Genomic DNA, 23,565 nt, shown 5'->3' on the forward strand with positions numbered 1-23,565 from the left:
ATGGTGAGGTCTTCCCAATAATCTTGGCAAAGCAGAGACAAGAAACACTACGCACCCTGAGGATACAAACCTTCCTGCAAAACAAACAGAAACCAGAACTGGAGCCAGTCACCCTGATAGACTGCGCTTTGGAGTTTACCTAGGTCACAAAAACTAAACAAATACATCTGCAAAACACACTCTGCAAGGTTGTTAATATGATAAAGTCTGTAAAACAATAAATAATTATGATTTTTTAATATAAATGGGTAACCATATATTTTGAACCATGGCTAGAACTGTGAAATGGTTTCCTATATACATTTCATAAATGTCACAAACTGTTTTTTTTTTTTTTTTTTTTATTATGTACAGTATATGTTAGGCAGATGTATCAATGTAAAAACTTGACCAAAAGACAAAAAGTTTCTAAAAACATGTCCAAAAAAAACTAAACTATTGAGAGACACTTCAGTGACAGATCCTGCATTTTTATGATTCAGTTTCCTCTTTAGAAACTGTGGGCAGGACACTGTAAAGCCACAGGTTGACAAGTGTTTCATGTGGTTGGGGACATATGCTCTGCTGAGTCAAACAGGAAGACTAGAGCAACCCAGAGAAAAGTCTGCCATTTCAATTACCCTCTGTCACACCTGCCCACCTGTTAGAAACTAGGACATGTGGGCGGATTTTAATCTTCATCAGGGTGTCTGATTTGGGAATATAGGTGGGCTTTTCATAAATGTCACTCGAAATCATACTTGCTGAGTAAGTGAGTGGAAATGTATTTTTAGTGGGTTGAACTGGTGGCACTGTGAAGCAGCAGAAGTAACAGTTCACTAGAAATAGACAGGAGGAGAATGTGTGACTCACAAACACTAAAAATATTACGGATTCATGAAATAGGTGTTGATATAATGTCTATCTGTGAGTCATTACTTATATTTAATGTCGACGCTGTTTTGTCTTCTAGCGCGAACTCCACTTTGTAAAGAATTTCCTTCCAGAAAACGATGATGTAATGCTGGACCATTTAGCAACTTTTATTATGCAAAGAATTTCATCATCAATGCGCAACCATTTACCAAGAAAAAAAACAGACGGAGCTCGGCATTGGTGGATCACAGCTGTCAATCAAATGAGTATGTGCGTCATTTCCGTTGTCAGGTGGTGCTGTCGCTGTGGAAAGATGCGATCAGCGAAGAGCGGAGGCTTTTCCTTAATTGCTCATTTCGGCAACACAGGCTAAACAACCCGAAACCAACCCTCTGTGGTCGCTCTTGTTTAAGCGAGGAGCCCCGCGCACACACCACAGCGTTTACCCAAGAAATGTCCATGGTTTAACGAGACGACGCAGACTTTACCCGGCGGTTTTGGCTCGAGGTAAGCGAGGTGGCGACTACGTTAGCTGTCTGGCACTGCTAGCCAGCTGTAATTTTACCTACTTTGTTTAAATGGCCTCCCGGCTGTTCACTAGCCTTCGGTTTGTTAGCACACTTAGCTCTCCAGCAATGGCATTTAAAGCTCCGTAGTCCATAAAGGCTGAAGGTGTAGTACAGGAGCTAAGGGCTGCTGTCTGTAGTTTGCATCGAAAGCACAACTCCTTGTTGTGTTGTGTGCCCCTTTGTGTGGCCGGTGTGCCTGCTGCTGTGGCAGCGACTTTAGCCCAGGAATTCACCCGGCTTTGTTGTAAGTGTTTGCACTCGAGTTTGTTTTGAGCCGTGTTAGTCTAAACATGATCGCTTAACTTAAAATGTGTGTGGTTAGCTAAATATTCACCACAGTAAGACGTGTCTATATGAACTCATATTGTGTTACGTGGTCTGACGAGTGTCTTTAAATGCCTGTGGGTCAGAAATGAGTCTGGACAAAATGTAGAAGCGCCGTCCTTCACAAGTTTTACCTGCCTGCGGAGTGGTTTTGCACAAGTTGCAAGCTATAACGTCAGCGTTTTACTCTGCGACTCTTGGTTTACTCACTAGTCGCTGACTGCCAGAGCTGAACGGTGTCCAGACACTGTGCACTCAAAATGGCACCAAACAATGTGTGACAGACAGTATGCATTTGTAATTATTATCGTCAGGTGACTGACTGTGTGACCTTGTGTCCACTTATTATTTGTGCGGTCAAGGGCATTGGGAATGCATGCGGTAATGTAGTCAACAACTGCAGTTATAGTAAGGACAGGTATGTAAGTGCATGACATGACTGACTGATCATTCATATTTAGTGTCAAAACGACCTTCCAATTCCTTTACTCCTTCCTTTATTTATTTTGTTGATGTTTATTTTTGTGGATTAGATCATACTATCTCATTGCCTCCATGCTTGCCCCTGATGGTTTTACTCCACTCATGTTTGCTACCTGTTAAAGTGTCCTCAATCTTTCTTCCGTCCACCTTGATTGTGCAATCAGGCAGTTAATGCAAAGCCAGACAAAGTGGCTGTGGAGTCTGGTGGGTGGATCTTGAGACACCTACGTGGTTGTTTTGTTCTGATACTATTTAAGGAGCCCACATTTCTCGTGGGCACCGGCAGCGTGTCTCTCCTCCTTTTGTGTGATATGATTCAGAGGCTGTTTCTGTTCTTGTCCTCCCTCTGGTACAGTCAGAGGCAGAGGCAGTCTTACTTGCCAGATCACTGGCTGTGCAGAGAGGCGAAGCAGTGTCAGAATAGGATAGCTGTGTGCTGTCATCACGCTGATGTCATTTAGGTCATTGTGCATTAGTTGGTTGCATTGACCTTTGCTTTTAAGATGTGTCAGGGGTTGACTCCACAGTACTACCATAGCTGTACAGAAGGTAAATGAATTGCTTTTTGACCCATTAGCTATGTTATTTAGCAAATTGCATCCATGAGTCAGTTTAGTGATACACATCCAATGTCCATGGATTTGTATAGGGCTGCGGCTAACGAGTTATTTTCATTGCTGATTCATCTGTTGATTGTTTTCTTCTTTGACAGTTTAGTTATTTGATCTGTGAAGTGTTAGAAAATGGTTAGTGTTTGCCAAAGTCCAAGATCATGCTCTCATAGGTCTTATTTGGTCCATGTCATGAAACCTGGACATATTCATATTTAAGAAGCTGGAATCAGAATTTCAGCTATAGATCAGAATGTTTTTTTGTTGCCCTTATATGTGCCTGTAGAAGGAAGAGTGTGTGTTCGTTCTTTAGCAGTTCATTAAATTTATCGGCAGCTACATTGTTGGGTACAATGCATATGCACACAAATTAAATGCCATCAGCGCTTGTCTATCTGTGCCACCCCAGTTGTAAACAATGAAGCTAAACTAATGATTGTCATATTGCAATTGTGGAATTTATAGGAACAAAAAAAAAAAAAGCCAAGTCTATGGGAAGAGAAAGCCTGTGGACATGGTCGTGACTCCGGAAAAGTAGCAAACGTGGGATGAAAAGTTTGCAAAGAAAGTTTGAGGTTAGACATACAGCTCTGGAAAAAATTAAGAGACCACTGCAGTTTCCTGTGAAATCAGCATGTCTGCATGTATGACAGCCATTCTCTTCCTGTGTCTGTTGAATTCCAACACAAACACACCTTATTCTACTTAATAAACACCTGATCCATGTCTTATTAAGAAGAAGTATAAAAACCACCACTGTGGCCATCACTATTTTCTTACAATAGGCAAAAACAAAGCTATTAGTACTGCAAAAGTAATTGGAATCCAAAAAATGCTATTGAAAACTACTGGACTTCTGCTCTGACAATGTTCCCAAACTCTGAGGAATAGTTTTTCTCAGGACAATGTTCCTTGTAGCAGCTAGGTCAATAAAGGTGTGGATGATGGACCACCAGATGAAGACCCTGTTGTGGTCAGCCCAATCTCCAGACCTGAGCCCACTTTGAAAACTTCTGGAGGAAGGTGGATGGACACAACCCATGGAACATGTCTGAGCTTCTTGAATTTCTCTGCCAGGAACTGCATAAAGTCATCCAACAGCAATGGAGGAGAGACAAGACAAATGAAAGCTGTCACTGAAAATCAGGGTGATTCCACCAAATATTTTATGAACTTTTCTCAAGTTACAACATTAGTATTGTGTTGTTTAGAAGTTAATATGAACTGGTTTTCTTTGCATTATTTGAGGTCTGAAAACACTGCATCTTTTTGTTATTTTGACCATGTGTCATGTTCTGCAAATACATCCTCTAAATAACAATATTTTCATTTGGAATTCGGTAGAAATGTTTTCAGCAATTTAGAAAATAAAATGAACATGTTAATTTTACTCAAACACATATATATATATATAAATGGTAAAATCAGAGAAAGTGATAGTTTTACAGTGGTCTCTTATTTTTTTTTACAGAGCTGTAGCTTGTAGCAACTTAACACTGTCAGATGATCATCTTTTCTGAATTTTGTTCCAGGCTGTGTTTGCTTCTAAGATCAGGGCTAAATGTGCAACTTAGGACAACTCTTTTTTTTTTTCTTGCCAAGATCACATACACTGCTTCATTTTCTAATCTTTTGTATAGGACAGACCAAAATTGCACAGTATATCTGGCTTTAAATCTAAACTTAGGGAGAATCATCATAAATGAAATGCATCTTGTCTAATTATTCTACCTAATTTAGCAGCCTTTTCAGCACTCTGCAAACAAATTATTCAACTTGCAGAGCTCACAGAGCTGTATTGATGTTGTCAGTTCTTGCAGCCACTTTGTGCCTGGCTGAAAATTTTGAAATGATTAGGGATATCACGAATTGCGGTACTCAATTATGCAGCGCTTTTCTTGGAGTGTTCTAAGAGTAAGATGCTCTCTTACTATTGGCAGCGTGACCTGGTGTCACTCCGTCTTGTGCCATAAATGCTGTCAGAAAACCTCAGCTCATCAGACTCAGCGGGTGATGACTAGTGGAGATGGAGACAGATGGGCGAGAGACATGATGATGACACTGTCTGCTGTCTAGGATCACAAAAAGCCTCATGGAAGTGAGAATTCATATCGGCGCATACTGACTGCCAACTGTCCTGTCTCCACTCTGCCCAAAAACGCCAACTGGCGAGTGGCACGCAGTTACTTTTGAAACACAAATTCATTAACAACCCCCCAAAAAAATTAAATATGCGATGTTAAAAATGTAAGCGGATTATATATTTAAAGTTATTGGTCTTAATCAGTTTGCTGCTCACTGTGCGGTTCATGAATAGCTTTAAATTTTATTACCCTGAGTCACCCGTCTTGTGTAGCTAGCTGAAATATGCACTCCACTTCCCGTACTTGAGATTATCTGTTGCCTTTCTTGTGGACCTCATGTCTTTGAGTCTTTTTTAAGTACCTGTGATGCTTCTCAGGGGTTCAGGGGAACATTTCAGACTTTATTGGTGTCATCACCTGGACATTTAAGCATTTCTGCCCAATCGAAACTGTGGACGACAGCAGGGTGAATCATTTCTCTCAGTTGAAAGCACTACTTCCCTGTTACAGGAAAAAGAAGAGGTTTCATCACATAGGAACTTAGTATCAGTAAACAAAGCATACCTCGCTCTCCGCTCTGTGAATTCTGGGAGGCAGATTTGCTGTGACGGTTAAAGTAGTTTGTGTAATGATGTGTCACACTGTGTCACAGTTTTTCTGGCATGTGAATCTAGTTCCTTATCATAAAGGGAGGGCTTGGCATTTCTTCTTTTCGGCCATGTTAGAACACGCATGCCCTTTCAGTGGAAGGTCTGCATAGATAAGCTCCATGTACAGATTTTCAGATAAAACATGCAGATTAAGAGTGGAGGGATTTTCTAAACCCATGTCTACGGCAATGTGAAAAGCTACAGATGGGTATGTGCTTCAGTACTGAGAATTGAAAATGCTTGTGTTTTTGTGCTGCTCCTAGCATTTGCATACTCCTGTAGTAGGTATTGTGTTAAGTATTTAAATTTCAGATTGTGGAATATTCACATTGCCTGTTGGGTAGATTGAATCTGAGGTGTTGGCCTTCACACCAGCAGCCATCATTCTGAATGGAGCTATAATGGCTTCACACACTTAGGTGTTAGTAAATGTGTGGGAGGGACTTTTAAAATTGGCTGGGAGGAGCTGCCCTGAAGTTTACCTCCATTTACTCTAACGCCACTAGTACTGTTGACCAGGCAAGGGACTAGGTTTTTAGACTTTATTTTTAAATGTACCATTGTTTAATTTAATATTACTAGTGCTATTTCTGTCATTGTTTACAGCTTGTGTCCTAGCAGCATGTACGCTGCAACCTCGTAACCTGGCTATCTTTATCCCACATACTTACTAATCTGATTTATTTCACCGTAGAGCTCCAGTATGTCCAAGCGGCGCTCGTCGGAGAGGGGGGCTGGAGAGACATCAGGCAGGGCCAGTAAGCTGCAATGTCCTGGGATCTCTGGCAGTAATGCAAAGAGAGCTGGGCCTTTCATTCTGGGTAAGGAACCTACTAGTCTTCTCCCTGAAAGTATGCTGACATCCATCAGAAATAACTGGTTCAGATTTTATCCATATTTTGAAGCTTGTGCCTTTGCGTAAAATCTGGAAAGGCATTTTTGTGAGTTGTGAGAGTTGTGGGGTGTCTTTATGTGTATGCACGCCTGAGACAAGAATGTGAGGAATTTTGCTGATCCCCATGACATCGGCCAGAAAGGTCTGACTCTGTTTTGGAGTGAGGTACCCCCCCTTCTAGAAAATGTATTTCTTTTTCCTCTTCCATTTAAACCTCTCTCCACTATTTGCAAATGCAGAGTGCCAAGGAAAACATTACACCAAGGGTGTTAATGGGGACATGCACATACAGCCTTTAATGAGTTGCAGTGAAAGCACACACTTCAGCATGTAGCCTGCCTTTTGGTCATGCAGCTGTTACATTTTCTTATCCTTGCAGGGCCTCGCCTGGGCAACTCACCAGTTCCCAGCATAGTGCAATGTCTGGCCAGAAAGGACGGCACCGATGACTTTTATCAGCTCAAAGTAAGTCTGATGGATCGCACGTGCTGGGTGGTGCTATTTCTTATAGCAACAATGGCTCAAGCGCAGACTTCAATAAAAAGTAGCATATCATTCAACATAAAGTCCCAATGTCCCGGTAGACGTCCGAACCTTTGACCTTCCTTTGTTGGTGTTTGTTTTATGGCCCCCTGTTTTAGTCTGGCACTAACAACCAAACCATGGCTGGCCAATCTGTTTATTGGGGCTATCCAGTATCTGTTATACAAGAAAGCATGTAGACTTGGGGAAGGGAATGGAGGAAGGTAGTGCCCCACCTGGAATGTCGACTTTTAACCCCTACGACCATGTAGTGAGTCACTGCACGGCCCTCCCCTCATACCCATGACTACAGCGCCTCAGTGTCTGCTGCACAGCTTGTTTACTTCAGATTGGGATATGAGCCGCTGCTTTGCCCTTTCCACTGTACAGATTCTAACTACTACACATGTACTGTAATGAAAATGGAATTCTGCAATAGAGTTAAAATAAAAATCTAAGTAGATGAAAATGACTTCATCATTAAAGGGTTTAGTATCCGAGCTAAAGATAATCTTCTAATACTTAAAGCTCTCTTTCTGTTGTTTGATCCTGAATGAGTCGCTGTCTTGTGACTTCTAATGTTTGCTTTGTTGTGCGGTTTACTGCAGATCCTGACACTGGAAGAACGGGCGGATTCTGCCGGGGAGACTCAGGAGGAGAGGCAGGGGAAGATGCTGCTGCACACAGAGTACTCTCTTCTTTCTTTACTGCACAACCAGGATGGTGTGGTCCACCACCACGGCCTTTTCCAGGTAGATTGGGACCTGCACACATTAGCTGTGTTTACATGAACCTTAATGGTCCATGAATAATGTCAATAATCATCCTGTCGGAATAAAAGTGCCTTAGATGGAAGAGACAGGCCACATCCAGCCCAATCAGAAGGAATTTTCAATCAAATTAAAAGACCCAGTATAAACCTTTGTATAATCTGTTCAGTAGGAAAGTATTAGCGCCTAATAACCATGTATACACGTAATCCGATTGTTTCTCTCTGGTTGGAATACATCTGTTCATTCTGTGCATGTTTGCCCCATAGGTGGGTAAGATTAAGCGAAGTGACTAGTTTCCAGGAAGGATAGAACTTTTTTTGATGGACACCTTAAAGGATTTAAGGATTATACACCCCCATTGATCAAAAGGCTCTAAATAATCTACTTGGTAGTTCTTCTTGGTTCAACTGGACTGGTTTAGCTCTTTTCAAAAGAGCTAAACCAGTTGAACCAAGAAGAACTACCAAGAAGAACGATGACCTGGGCAACTGAGAACCTACACAGACGGCTCCAAACAATCATTTTGTTCACACAAACCAGCTAAAAAGATGAACAAAGCAGGAAAAGTCCACAAGATTGGACAGGATTACATTGCACATGTTGTTAGTTTTGTCCTGTGTTATTCAGTCACATGTGGTTGAGTAGTCTGTTTCTATTCTGGAGAACGATGAAAAGAATATCACCCTCACAGAGACGTTTGTCATTGTGTATTTACGTAAGAATAAACGGACACCTTGCACATACTGTACAAGTAGCAGCAATCTGTTTTCAGCTCTGTAACAGCGGAGGTAAGCGTGTCATTAGTTGAGCCTGCTGCCTGTATTGTCCCTTATCAGAGCTGTTTCAATAGAGAAGTGGGAGTACCATTAAAAGCCACATTTATATGCCGTCATTCTCTATTCACTGTCCCATCCATTCACAATGAGTCCCCCTCCCTCACCTGCCTTCCCGTCTGCCTCCTCCTCTAACTTTGTTATTGTTCCATCTGCTTTCTCTCTCTCTCGCTCTTTCTCTGTGTTTTCCCTCTTTGTCTCTCTTTCACATCCTGTCTGCTCCACTCTACCGGGTGCTCTCAGAATAGCAGCATTAAGCTTCGCACACTGATTCATTTAGGCCTGCGATATTGATTGGATTATTATAGTGCATCTCTACTGTGAGAGAACCAGTTAATAATGAAAGCTTTCAGAGGTGCTGACTGCATCTGAAACAGAAATCAACAACCTGATACAGAAATCAATAGGAAGTGGTGACTCTGGAGTTGGAAGAAGAGGAATGACCTTTGTTATTTGTCCTCCACCACCCAGTGTGGAAGGGGAGATGTGTCTTATTCACATCACTTACGTACTTGCTGTTGATTGATGGCTTCCACGCTGCTTGAATCTATGTCTAAGCCAAATAAATCAGCTTCATCAGCTGCTATCCTACAGAAACCGTTTCACTTTGATGCATTCATGTATGCCTCAACTTGTATTGATTTGTTGCTGGAAAGTGCCTTTGAAATACATTACATCAGCGGCTCTATTCACCAACAAAAGGAACACCTTCCCGAAACATTAGCTCATACCTCTCTTTGTCTTCGTTTCCCAGGATCGAGCCTATGAAATAGTGGAGGACGTGGAGGCGAACAAGGTGCGCAAGATGAAAAAGCGGATCTGCCTCGTGCTCGACTGCCTCTGCGCTCATGATTTCAGTGACAAGACAGCGGACCTCATAAACCTCCAGCATTATGTCATTAAGGAGAAGCGACTAAGTGAGCGCGAGGCCGTTGTCATCTTCTACGACGTAGTGCGCGTGGTGGAGGCTCTTCATAAGGTGAGCTGACGATGGAATTAGTGTAACTTAATGTGCACTCTGAAGCCGAGTTGCAGTCACTCACCAACATTTACGCTGAATACTTGTCAGTCCTTTCACCAATCATGGTGGCTGCCACCAAACCCCATGCTGAGAATAAGACTTAATCACAAAAGCCTGAATTTAATCATCATAAGTATGAGCATTCTTTCAACCAAGACCTAATAAAATACTCCACTGCACACTTTGTAAAACTGAAATGGTCTACCACAAGAACTCATCACAGTCTCCTAGTTTGTTTTTATAAATAGACCCATAAAACTAAACAGTTTTCCAGTATCATTCCATTGTAAATTGTTCTGAGCAACCTTTTGCAGATTCTACAAGTGCATTTAAAATTGGTCAACACTATCATTCAGGCAAAAACAACCACAGTGCCTATGTTATTGGGAGAATATACTTTAACATTATTGTTTGTTATTTGTAAGTTAACAAATAGATTAGTCAAGTAGTCAGAAAATGATTGATACAAAGACAGAATATGCAATCTCTGCCGCGATGCTTATGTCATTTCTTTCTTGTGAAACTGAAAGTATCAAATGTGACACCACTGATCTGTGACCAGATGAAACTTGTCTTTACAGTGACTGAATTTGAGCACCATTGTACTCATGTGTTCAAATATAAGTGCAAAAGTAAACAAAGCATATAACAGACCAGGTTTAATTTTAGACATTTTACAATATGGGTTTAATTGATTGAATATAAAAACTTTAGTTGCAGCTTTAGTGATATCTGTCATACTGCAGCACAACATATGTCAAAAAAGCTATGAAAATACCGTCCAGTTTTCAGAGCTGAAAGTCTGTATACTACAGTGTTTTGGACTGTAATAGATACCATCCGTTCTGATTACTCACTTCCTATGCTCATGCCACTCCCTGAAACAAACTGATTGTTTTGATATGAATGATTCACAAAGCATGATATAACCAAAAATTAATGTTTTTTCCCTCCCCATCTCCTTCCTGCCAACAGAAAAACATTGTACACAGAGACCTGAAGCTGGGAAATATGGTGCTGAACAAACGGTAAGATGAGCCAACCAGTCAGTCATTTCCTCTGCCATGTCAATCAGTTATGCGTTGGCTAAGCTCACTCATTAGAGCGGGTCACGTTAGCCTGCCAGTAAGTCATTTTGTCTCAGGGTACACGTGTTTGAGGGAGAGCCTCAGCAGCATGCATTCAGTGGCTTTAAACCCAGGCGAGGGGTCACATTCTCAGACTAAAAGTGAAACAAGTCACAGGAACAGAAAGCCCTCTCTATTGCCCGACTCTGGGTCTGTGTGTTGATTAAAGGCTGATGATTCATTCCCCATGGATGGGTTTTTGGAAACAGAGGATGTACTGGACAAAACGGAGCAAAGAATGCATCAGCGCTTTGTTCTTGGCAGAGCGAGGGATAGTACAGAACACACAGGAGCCGCGGGAGTGCACCTGAGGTCACAAAGAGCTGCAGTTCAGATAGGTCGCGTTGAATGGAAAACTGCAAACATCGTATGTACAAGGCCGTGGGAGGGGAAAATGTGGACGCCGTGAGACAGAACTGCTGTTGGGATTTTATCCAAGTTGGAGAAATTTCAGCCAGATTTTATGTTGAATCTATGAAAGAAAACCTCTGAATAGCAGAAGTGTGATGAATATCCAACAAGACGCATTTCAAGTGGAAGAACATGACTAATGGCAAATTGGAGTAGTTATAGTTGTGAAATTTGAAAGTTTTTAGTCTTTAGTGTTACATGTACACAGTGCTGCAACATTTCTTTGGTAGTCAATTGTTAAAGTAATCTCTAATTTATTCTGCTCTCTTTTTATGGTGCATTGGTCACTATAGTGATTAGATTAGATTAGATTAGATTAGATTAGATTAGATTAGATTAGATGGAACTTTATTGAGGTTCCAATAGCAGCATAACACCGAATATACATACACAAGAAATACCACAAGAAAAATAGCAAAACAATAACTATTAAAAAAAGTAGTGAAAAAAACAGGCAATTGCACATTACACAGTACTAGAAGAAACAATAAGTAGCAAAGTAGTTATAAAAATAACAGCAATAACTAGTTATGTAAAAATAATGTAATATGTATGTGTATATACAGTCATGGAAAAAAATTATTAGACCACCCCTTGTTTTCTTCAATTTCTTGTTCATTTTAATGCCTGGTACAACTAAAGGTACATTTGTTTGGACAAATATAATGATAACAAAAATAGCTCATAAGAGTTTACTTTCAGAGCTGATATCTATCCATTTTTCCATGTTTTCTTGATAATAACCAAATTCACTTCAGTTCTTACATCAATTGCTATGGCATTGTACTGCCAAAAACAGTGCTTTTAGGCATTCCATGTTTTCTTTTCTGTCTGTTTTAGTCACATGATACACACAGGAGTTAGTACTTTATTGCATAACCATTGTTTTTCATGACTTTTGATGGTCTAATTATTTTTCTGCGACTATCTATCTATCTAGATAGATAGATAGATAGATAGATAGATAGATAGATAGATAGTTTATATAGTCTAATAATCACCGGATAAAAGTTATAATAAAGTGATAACAATAATAGTAGTCTTCATATAGTCTTCATGTTTCGGTAAAACTGTGGATTAACATTTTTTTTATACACCAACTTTTAGCTTTGCACTTAGCTTCCACTAACTGCAATCCCCTGCAATGAGCACACACTGTTGATGCAGTGCTCCTACACACCTTCTATGGCTTGTATCACACTCCAGTGGGCATAATCACAGAGCTGTCCCACAGCCTACTCAGTCACGTCCTGGACATGACCTGCCTTGTGCGAGCGCATGCCGTGAGATGTCACGTTCCTGGCTTATCTTTTTACCACATACATGCTCTGCACCTCAGACGTCAGAGCTCACTGGCCCCCACCAGCAGCAGCAGTAGTAATGATGAGGGTAGTGGTGATGAAACAGAGTGTTTTGACCAGGGGAGGAGGTGGTGGCAGGAGAGGAGAGGAGCAGACGAGCGGAACACTCCGTCCCAGCTGGAGACAAAGGAGAGGCCTGCCAAAGGCCCCATAGCTCAGAGCTGACTCACACCTCACACACAAGCACACACACACACACACACACTAATGCACATGCACTCACATCGTCATCATTTATTTACCCTCTACTCCGCTTTTCACTATTTTTTTTGGAACACCTCAGTCTTTCCTGCAGCCTCCGTGACCTTTTCCTCTGTCACTTCTTTTAACTTTTTCCCACCTTCTTATGTGTCGCAATTTCCTTGTTTCCCTGTTCTCCACCCTCCGTGTTTATAAATGTACAGTCAGTACAGGAAAGACTGCAATTTAAAGGCTAGGCCAATCCCAAAATCCCCTCTCTCCACCCCAATACTGTTTGTCATTTCTCTGGGAAATGCTCTGATGCCATCGACAAGCTCAGCAGTTTATGCAAGAATGATGTGATTTCCTCCTGCGGAAGCAGCTGTTATGAAAGCAGGATGTTATAAATCAATCTACATGGATGTGGAGAGTTATGCTGAGCTGTTATGACTTTGACATCTTTTGATACAGCCATGGACAGAGACTTCATCAAGGTTTAAAGGAGTGATATTTCACTTTTTTTAAATGGAATTATGCATTTTAAAACATATGTACATACTTGGAGAAATGTTCGTTGGAAGTCTTGACCTTATATGTGCAAATGTTGCATCGTAACTAGTTACAGATGTAACAAATTAAGCAGGAATTCAAATGGGTTGTAGAAATCCACTCAATTTTTGCCAAAATGAATATAAAGATAGCTTTGCAGCTCCTGGAGGGTTCAGATTCAAACTTTATGAACTATTAGTGTACAAATACACAAATAAACGTACCAAAGACTAATAAAAGTGCATTTAGCAATATATGACCCCTTTAAAACCTTATTTTGAGATGCCTAGTCATTTTCAGATATCAAAACATCATTTCAGACGCTAACTTATGTTGAAACAATTACTCATTGTGTTGGGATAATAGTCATGATTTTACAGTGATTCACTATCTTGCAATGCTAAATCCATAATGAGATTCTCATTGTGTAACTCATTGTTTGGTGTTTTGTATTATTCTAAGATACTAACTCCATATTTTGAGATCTCTAGTCATATAGAGATACAGAGTCATTTTGAGTGTCATTATTTTGAGACGTCAACATTGTCAGTCCATAATCCATTCTTAACCTAAAGTTAGATTTTTTTTTGTTGTTCTTATGCAGCACTGAAAAAGCTATCATGCAGCGGTATCTCATACTTGCTTTACACAATTTACTACAATAGATGTAGGGTCTTAGTAAACCCCTTCAGATCATCACTTCCTACCAGTTGTGAGAAATGAAATCGGCTTGTGTCTGTAGAACTGCCCTGTGTTTAACCTCCTTTCTCATCAGCTGTGTGTATTTTCAGCAAAATGTCGTAGGGAGGGAGTTATGGGGACCATTTAGGTTTCTGGTTTCCTGACTACTCGGGTCACATGACCAGGAAGCAGCGATGGTGCGGTCTCTCTCAGTCCTCAGGGACCCTTGCCTCACGAGGCAAACATGCAATTTCATTTACCCAATCTCCGGCGCAAGAATAGAAGCCTTGGTCGTGATGCACACAGACAAAAGGACAGACTCCACCATAAAGGAAGCTTTTATGTCGAGGGTCCTTGAAGCATTGCACACTGTTCCTCCCATCCGTCCTTGTGCATTTCACAAGGCCACTGTATGGATATAGAAACTTAGATCACAAAAGCCGAGTTGAAAGGTTGGATCGCAAAAGTAGTTGGAAATGATGTGGACTCGATGTTCCGAGGGAAGATCGAGATCTGAGCGTTTGGTCGAAAATTGGGTGTTTGACAGGAATGGGCTCCAGACGTGAGCCTGGAGCCCATGAGTGTGCGACAGAGCAGGGTGTGAAAGTGAGAGAGAATAGGGGAAGCTGTTGACCTCAGGCTTTTTAGAAAGCGGATGTGGGTGAGGAGCGTGATCCAGAGAGGACTCAGGCTCCAGACCGTGGCTGCTTTTGTATGCGCTCATGTGCTTTTGGAGTGTATTTTCATGTGTGCGTGTTCAGCATGGGAGTGATTGTGTGGGTGCGCTCGAAGCTGCAAGTTTGTGTACATATTTTAAATCTTCTCGAGCTTTATATATTCATTTGCCAGCCCATCATCAAGCAGGCTTAGTCATCGAGACAATTATCCCAAGCCACAAGTTGAGTCATATGTTTGTCAAAGTGTGGCTTTTTTATTTTCTCTTCTCTAAAGAACACAGAGCTGCTGCACAGTCTGTATTCCCTTAGCATTAATGCTGTTAAGGTTCACTCTGCCACAAGTAAACTAAATTTACCTTGATGAGTCAGAGTAAAATCTTATAGTGCCACATTGTTTCTGCAGAAACCATCAAACACGGCTGGTAACAACTGTGGCTCTTAGGCCGTGAAGCGCCAGAGTGTCTGGGCTGCACTCGTCCTTGGAAGGTTATCAGATCAAATGATGATGTTGATAATAATAAACCTACCTAATGTAGAGCACTTCTTTTAGAGACAGGCTCAAAAACATTCAAAAACATAAGCACATTTACAAGAAAATTACACATTACCATCTGCAACTAATCCACACTGCTGCAGACTCTTGAGGTTATTGGCCTTAATGACAAAAAAAAGTAGTTATTTATTATTTATTAACCTTTTATTTAACCAGGAAATAAAACTTGAGATTAAAAATCTCTTTTGCAGGTGTGTCCTGGCTAAGACAGCAGCAGCAGAAGTTACAGACAATAGAGATTTCATCCATGCATCCACACAAAATATATACATAATACACATAATAAAACTCGGTTCTAAAACCATACATAAAACACGGAACTAAAAACACACCATCAGTAATTTAAAAGGTGCTAAACTTATACAACAATGTTCCATAAAAGCATCTCAAAGCAGAACCTGATTCAATGTATGTAAAGGTAATGAACCGTTTTCCCACACATACCTGAGTCCTAAACATGCAAATGTAACTGTATGCACATGTATAAATATTAAACAGGCATAAATGAGTAGAGACTTGTTCATGTGTTCCATTCATGTCTGCACGTTACATGAGAGCTGCTTTAAAAACAAACCTAATTCTTCTGTCTGTTAAGGTGTGTTGTGATTGGCTACTGCAAGTATACTGAGATGATAGACTTTTTCTAACACGACTCTGTCCTTATACTCTGCATCTGGCAGTCATGAGATACTGTTGTATTTTTAATGTTCACTGACCCATTACACCAAAGCGTGCTAGTGAATTTTCCCCGCAGCCTGTTTTTTTTTTTTTTTTTAATGTCATATTTTGCACAGTGTTTCACATGCAACACACGCATTTATGAAGATCAGTTAGCGTTAAAACATTTGATTGAGTAAAATTATGAATTAGCCTACACTGACTCTGATTGTAGTAAATGAGGTATTCATCAGGTGTTTGTGTGTGTGTGTGTGCTCGCAGGACTCACCGGATCACCATCACCAATTTCTGCTTGGGAAAGCACCTGGTGAGCGAAGACGACCTGCTGAAAGATCAGAGAGGAAGTCCGGCCTACATTAGCCCTGATGTATTAAGTGGTGAGTGAAAAACCCATATGTTACACGCAGGATCTCGCTTTCTGTACATGAAAAATACTTTCCAGTTAGTCCGAAAGCGCATCATATTTCTTCCTCGAATTGGAACATAGGGTTGTCTGTTTGTCTGTGCCTTTCCAAACAGAACGTTGGTGTAAAAGCCCTCTCGGTGCTTTTGACTTTCCCCTGTTAGGTGTGAAACAGGGTTTACCGTCAAGTGCACCAACAGGAAAAATGCCACGATCTTGCATATTTTAAATAATACAATATGTATAATAGGAACTTCACCTTGACTGATGGGATTGTTTCAAAGACCGCTGCATAAAGTTAGCAGTCAGTGTTGTTTGATTTTCCGGTAATTAAGCAACAAAAAAGAACATATGTTGCAATCTCAGATTTGCAAAGGCTAGGAATAGGTTTTTTGTGCAATCACTGTGATGATGTGTTTTTTGTTTTTTTTTTACTCATGTCTACAGAGGAAGCTCTTTGTGTGAAACATTTCTTTGACAAATAAGCACTGCAAAGCTTAACAGTAGCAACGCATCTCCGCCGTCTTCAGACAAAGTGAATGTGATCGTTAAACTACAGCATCACCTCTGGACGGCGAAAAAGAATAATCTCAAACAGAAATTCTTCACCTTCAACCGTGTTCAAACTGTAGCAGGAACTCGGGCGTGTATATCAGCATAACGTGACAGGCGCACAATTAAACAGAGCTTCGGTGACTCACGCACTGATGACTCACTGGAGGGAAACTACTCCCATCTACCCCCTTCCCCTCCCATCCCATCCCCCGCCTGTCTCAGTGTTTGTGTGTGTGTGTGTGTGTGTGTGTGTGTGTGTGTGTGTGTGTCACAAGCTTTAACATAATTGCCTGCTGCTGTTGCTGCCGCCTGCCTGACTCTAACAACACTGCCTATGGTCATGCACAGCCATGAAGCTCCACCCTCACACCCTTCACAGCCAGACCACGGCTGATTTAATGTGAATTATATTAAGACTTCCTACTTTAAAATAGTGGAAAAAAGTCATATATTTATTCATTTCTTGTGTTTGTTCACCTTGTTAATCATTAGTCGTAGAGTGGATTGGCAGGAATCAGACTCGGGTTGATCACCCCTGAGTCACGCAGGGCAAAAAGCATCATTGCACTAAACAAACATGGAGTACATTTTCTTTATTCTGTGTCTTTCTTTTTGTTGTTGATCTCATCACCAATCCTCTTATTCTTGCCTTCAGGGCGGCCATACCGCGGTAAACCCAGTGACATGTGGGCTCTCGGCGTGGTCCTGTTCACCATGCTGTACGGCCAGTTCCCCTTTTACGACAGCATACCTCAAGAACTCTTCCGGAAGATCAAGGCTGCCGAGTACTCCATCCCAGAGTGAGTACCCGTCCTCAAAGCGATCACGAATCAAACCTCTAAAATGCAAGAACATTTTCAGTCACTCAGCCGCATTCTGAACAGAACAGGGCCAATTCTTTGGGACCATATTTCTCTAATAAAACCCCTCGTCCCTGTTGCCTCCACCTCTTCACAGGGACGGTCGAGTGTCGGAGAACACAGTGTGCCTGATTCGTAAGCTGCTGGTGCTTGACCCTCAACAGAGGCTCACTGCAGGAGAGGTGCTGGAGTCCCTCAGTGCCATCATTGCCTCTTGGTAAGTCTGCCCCCTGCTGGATTTTTAAGCTATTACTTCACATGTGTTGAGTCTATTAGTCTGTCTCACAGACTGTACTCAATCATGCCTTTGGGTGGCTATTTCAGTCAACACACTCATCCCTTCTATCTGCAGTCACCTTAACAATTTCGCATGTCATTGGAAATTGTCTGGCTAATAATCGTTTGTGCTCATCTCTTTTGTGTTTTGTGAAATTACAGGCAGTCTGTGTCGTCGCTGAGTGGGCCTCTGCAGGTGGTGCCAGACATTGACGATCAGGTCAATCACCCTGAACATCTGCAAGAGGTAAGATCTGTGAGATAAATGCATTTGATTCTGCATTTGTGATCTAATAGCTGGCAGTAAAAATGTACTGAGCTAAATAAACTCATGTCACTCACCACCAAATAAACCACTAAGTGTAGCTGTCAGCTGGCTGGGTCCTCTGCAGCATGTTAACTGTGCATGTTTATTTTGTGAGAGGATGAAAGTACAGTTTAGGTCTGCAGGAGTCCAGACTTACAAAGAGATAACTTGAAACTTGCAAATTATTTGTAATGTGCCAGTCTGCGACGTTCTGAAAACCTGCCAGTTCACACCAATACAACTAGATGAGACACTCGGTCATTTCCGTAGCAGCCTCACTCTGTGCCACCATTCTAATGTCCAGCCTTTTTGTAGCTCTTGTACTCGCTTCAGTTGTATTTCTACTTGCGGGAAAAGCAGCTAAAATGTTAAAAACAGGGTCTGGAATTTCTCCTACATATTCCTGCAGTAGTTCTGTCATTTAGAGCAGCTGTCACCTATGCAGAGAAAACACTAACTATAGACAGAACAGTTCATATTAAGTCTGCTCTTCTTGGTGAGAGGTGATCTACAGCCCATAAATACTGAGAAAAACATCCACTATGTAACACTCCACTCTAAAACCAGCTACTGGTGACAAGCTAAGTAGTAGGCGATGCCTTCAGCCTAGACAGTGCAGCTGCATGATTCTGAAGGTTTTTTTTTTTTTTTTTTTTCTCAGTGTGAATATTTGGTCTGATCTGGGCTTAACTCTGTTTTATTCAGTGCAGATTCAGTACTGGCACATTGAACTGAATATATTTTCTCTCTGCAGGCCAAGGTGATAGAAGAGTCTTCACAGTATGAATTTGAGAACTACATGCGGCAGCAGCTGCTGCTGGCTGAAGAGAAGAACACTATTCATGAGGCCAAGAGTTTTCTCACCAAGCGCCAGTTTGGCAGCATCCCACCTGTACGGCGCCTCGGTCACGACGCCCAGCCTGTAAGCCCACTAGATGCCGCCATCCTGGCACAACGCTTCCTTCGGAAATAGTCACCCGTCTCAGCCCCTGTGGGTTCCCCAGGACGGAAAGACCTGCGGAGTCCAGAGGGGACTGAGGAAGACCAGCCCCGAAACTGAACTTGCATACGGAGGGGGGCCCAGCTCAAAGCAGGGTGCCGAGGGTCCCGTTCACATGTGGGCTTTGGGCAAGCTAAGCTGAAACAGGCAGGAAGAGGGCAACCAGAATAAACTGCCAGCCCAGAACTTGACTCCCCACGTCTGGGATCTTCCAGTGAAATCTGGAAAAGGCCTGGAGACGGATCGAACCAAAGGCTCCTTGCCCTCAGGACACCCACAGTCTAACGTCACTGTGCACCCGACCTGAAGGCACAGTCACCCACAGGGCAGGGTGGGGGGGGTGGGGGTCGACATGCAGCTTCGCCTGCAGTGTTCAAAAGACTATTAATCCCCCCTCCACCGTAACGCCTCCCCCTCCCATCAACTCTGGATCCCCTGAGCAATACAGGACCAGAACCATGTAGCAACCCCTTCTCTTCCTAGTGGCTAATGGTGTTGCCTCAAGTCAGATCACGTGATCACAGATGTCACTTCTCAATACCTCCATTCCACTCTCCTCTCACTCCTTCCTCTTCCACTCTCCCATTCTCCGTATCAGACTGGTCCTGTCTGTAACTCTGACTTCAAATCAATCTACCTCTCTGTCTCTCTTCTCTGTCAGTAAACCATGCTCACTGTTTTGAGACAAGGGATTGTAACAATTGATGCCACCAGTGACATAAAGCATTAATGTTTTCTGTCCGAGTGATAATAGATTGAAACCTTTTTTTTTTTTTTTTTTTTTTCAGTGGTTTTGAAAAATCTGAATAAGCTTTTATCATATTTACCTGAATAAGTAGCATTTTTATCCCTGCCTTTGGCATTGAAGATAATGTATATCAAAGCCTGTGTACAAGCATCCTTTGATATTGGCGGAAAGCATTGTCTCCTGCTTCAGCTCATCCCTGTGGAAATTTGTTATTAGCATCTAGGCAGCTAGCGTGAGGTACCTGGAAATCACAATGCCAAGAACTGAATGGGAAACACTGTCGGATCGTCCCTGCCAAGGCATACTGATGGTAACGCTTCCTCAGTGTCGTTTTAGCAAAGATCAGACACTGTCACGTTTCTATTGCCAAAAATCATGTCTTAAAAAAAAATTTCTCTCAGCCAAGGAATCGGTACCCGCAGCCTCATTCAGAATTGATCGGCTTCCAGGTATTCCAACTTTCCCTGTTTTCTCTCTGTGTCAAGACAGACCATGGGACAAGTGTTTGTTTCAGTATGAATGTGAACTGTCATTCTTTGATACACGTCTGCAGTATCTGTGAGAGCGTACATGGGCATCTGAGGCCAGGCAAAATCAAAGGGTCCGCGTAAAACTGTCAACGCTATTAACCTCTGACAGACGCCGAGCCTTTAAGCTATCCTCTGATCTTTTGTGTTCTGTTATCTGGCCTGCCTCAGTGGCTGTCACTGTGAAAACCAGAGCAGGCTTGGGTTTTTCTGTTTTGTTTTGTTTTTGTTTTTCTAAGATAGGGCTTGACTGAATGTTTCAGCTACTCACGAATCGCAAAAATACCTTATCTATCACCATTCTCAAGCCCTCTCTTGAAACGTACCACACAACTGGTAATCGTTACTGTAATGAAAATACAGATTCATAAGATTTCAGTTTAGTCGCAGGGTCTTCTTGGCTGTCCTTTTTGTTTTTCTTCTTCATCATCAAAGTGTTTCTTCAAACCATGGCAAAGCTATTAACCAGTGACTGTTAGGCATCTGTGTACTGCAACTTGCCTTCACATATTGGTACTAGCTTTAGGCTGACTAGACTTCCTATTTATATTCAAACTGATTGCATGAACATAGGCTCTGAAGTATTGTCAAATGTCTTAGCTTCTTGTAATTTCATGTCGATTTATTTATTCACTTGTGTAGACTTTTACCCCCCCCCCCCCCCCTCAAAACCCACTGGGGTTCGTATCACAATCAGTTAATTTCATTTAACGGCGGTGAAACGAGCCCCAAGGTGATCTCAGCTTTAAGAAATTTAACAGACTTTGACATTTTCTTTTTGTTTTCAGCCACTTTTTTTTTTTTTTAAAGTAGCATCTTTGTTTTCATTCTTGAGTTCTTCAATAATTTTCTTGCCATCTTGCCACAAAGTGGTTGAATTAAGCTACACTAACTAATATGGAGACTGACTTTTGCATAGTTCTATTTTTTACAAAAGGATATTCTCACTTTAGCCTGTTTTTTACGGGAGGGATTTTTTTTTTTTTTCCCGTCATTACAAAATCCCACCCCTTACACACACACACACACAAGGCTATTCTCTCTGGTCAGTATGTAAATATTGTACCATCATGACTGCACCGGTCATATTGTTCTGTTCCACCAACTCGGCTGTTTCCACACATGCACGTCGTATCACGGGCCACGTCGGCCGTCAGCCACCGCAAACGCTGAGATGAAATGATACACAACGAGAGCCGCCGGCTTTCTCCCACCTCAATGTGAATTCCATGGGTATACAGCAGTATTGTAGTAGTCTAGCACCAGAAAAAAAGGGGTGTTTTTTTTTTTTTTTTGTCGACACCGCCTGACATTTAATAAGTGATCGTCTGTGGAAATAGTGTCTAAACACCATTATCTTCCATGTGGCCCACTAGAGTCCAGAATGTGCGGAGTAGTGACTAGAAGTCCAATAGACCGTTGATGTACATGTTCTAATCCGTTCCCCATCCCCTCCCTTTCGAAATCAAAAAGGTGTTCACATCCTAGCTAGTGGATTGTACCACACGTGATGTTTGTTATACGGAGCTGTATTGGTAGACTGCAACGTGGACTGAAAAGCATGGAAATCGTGTGAGGTTAAACTGTGTAAAATGTGACTGTTGCATGATATTCAACCCGCAAGGCGCGACAGAGCAACTGAATCCGAAGAGAAATTCCGCCCCCCCCCTCGAAGACGAACATCTCCTCCTCAATTGGACAACTAGTAAAATTCTCATTATTTTATTATAATTATTATTTTATTTTATTTTTTTAGGCAGAGTTTTTATGCTAATTTTCGGTTCTAAAGTCTTCAGTAGGTAACTAATGTATTGCTGACTGTTTCTTAACTGGAAACCTGGTGTAGGAATATGAAATGTGTAGTTTAAAAACCCAGTGGGATAATGTGTCGTTAAGCTGCTTTGGTCAGACATGGGCATCTAGAAACATAAAACTGCGTTAATTGTACAGATGAAAAACACGTTTGTATAAAAAACATATTTTTCTACTTCATCAGATCTCTACATGCATGTCAGCAATAAACTTTGATATGGAAACATACTTTTTTGGTCATGTGTGTTGTGTTCAAGTGTGTTCCTGTCGTGGCCAGTAGGTGGTGCACTTTCTCAAATTAATAAAAGCAGGAGCATCAGGAGCAGCACATACTACTCATGTTGTGCTGGGTTTGTCTGTCTGGGCTTTTACATGACTAGACCTACATGAAGACAGAACACAATATTTAATAATCAAGTCTGTGTGTCTGTATAGTCTGGCAGTGGACCAGGTTCTGGACCAGACCTGCTCAAACAGGAAGCCTCCTGCTGACTGCAGACCCCTGTGGGCTGCCCCCACCAAACCTCTGAGTGCAAACACATCCCCTCCAACAGAGCATTAATTTCATTAGAAACTGTGGCGGTCCTGCCAAGAAATACACACAGTTACACATGGAAACCCCATCGTAAGCAGGTCTGAGAGACGCTGGACGGTGTTTCTGTGATAATGGCATCAGCAAATGTTGTAGGAGCTTTTGATCCAGAACAGAACTGAATTTGAACACATTTATAAACTACATTTGGTTAAACAGTAGCTGTCATAATAGGGTGTTGAAATAGTAGTGGACCAATGACTCCTCACACCCTAGACCCCCCCCCCCCCCACTCAGGACTAATACAGACTCAAGCATAGTTTTTACCCACAGGCAGTTAAATGTACCCCCCCGCCCCATTCTGAATAACCGCCACATGCACATTGTTTTTAACCCTTTCATGCACAGTGGTCACTCCAGTGGACAGTTCTTCTCCAGCTGTTCTCTTGAATATTCATGGGTTTTGTTATTTTAGTTCCATATCAGCCAACACAGTGGACGCTTTTGCACCATCCCATCCACTGACATTCATACCATTACTGTCTTTTTGCATTTTATCTGCATGAAGTTAGTAATAACTAGTATTAGAGTATGTTAAAATGTGAGAAAACATCAGATTAGCTGCATGAAAAATGTTTTTATTTTAGTTTTCACACAGTTTATCATTTTCTGATGAGTTTTAAATAGATGTTTTTTGTTTTTTTTTAT

The 23,565-nt window shown here is 41.7% G+C and overlaps 1 protein-coding gene across 1 annotated transcript; it reads left to right on the top strand.

Moving 5' to 3' along the window:
- Nucleotides 1-1,152: 1,152 nt before the first annotated feature.
- Nucleotides 1,153-22,550, top strand: stk40 (serine/threonine kinase 40). The gene is made up of 11 exons (XM_030158278.1): nt 1,153-1,362; nt 6,273-6,397; nt 6,851-6,936; nt 7,602-7,745; nt 9,354-9,578; nt 10,596-10,648; nt 16,099-16,214; nt 17,451-17,595; nt 17,753-17,872; nt 18,094-18,178; nt 18,993-22,550. The coding sequence occupies exons 2-11, from the start codon at nt 6,280-6,282 to the stop codon at nt 19,209-19,211; spliced, it is 1,311 nt and encodes a 436-aa protein (XP_030014138.1). The 5' UTR covers nt 1,153-1,362; nt 6,273-6,279; the 3' UTR covers nt 19,212-22,550.
- Nucleotides 22,551-23,565: the final 1,015 nt, after the last annotated feature.

The sequence above is a fragment of the Sphaeramia orbicularis genome, chromosome 16 (assembly GCF_902148855.1).
Source record: "Sphaeramia orbicularis chromosome 16, fSphaOr1.1, whole genome shotgun sequence".
Classification (NCBI taxonomy): domain Eukaryota; kingdom Metazoa; phylum Chordata; class Actinopteri; order Kurtiformes; family Apogonidae; genus Sphaeramia; species Sphaeramia orbicularis.

Coding starts and splice junctions, on each gene's coding strand:
- stk40 (XM_030158278.1), top strand. CDS start 6,280: ATGTCCAAGCGGCGCTCGTCGGAGAGGGGGGCTGGAGAGACATCAGGC. Junction 9,579..10,595: donor TGGTGGAGGCTCTTCATAAG/GTGAGCTGACGA, acceptor TCCTGCCAACAG/AAAAACATTGTACACAGAGA. Junction 16,215..17,450: donor TAGCCCTGATGTATTAAGTG/GTGAGTGAAAAA, acceptor TCTTGCCTTCAG/GGCGGCCATACCGCGGTAAA.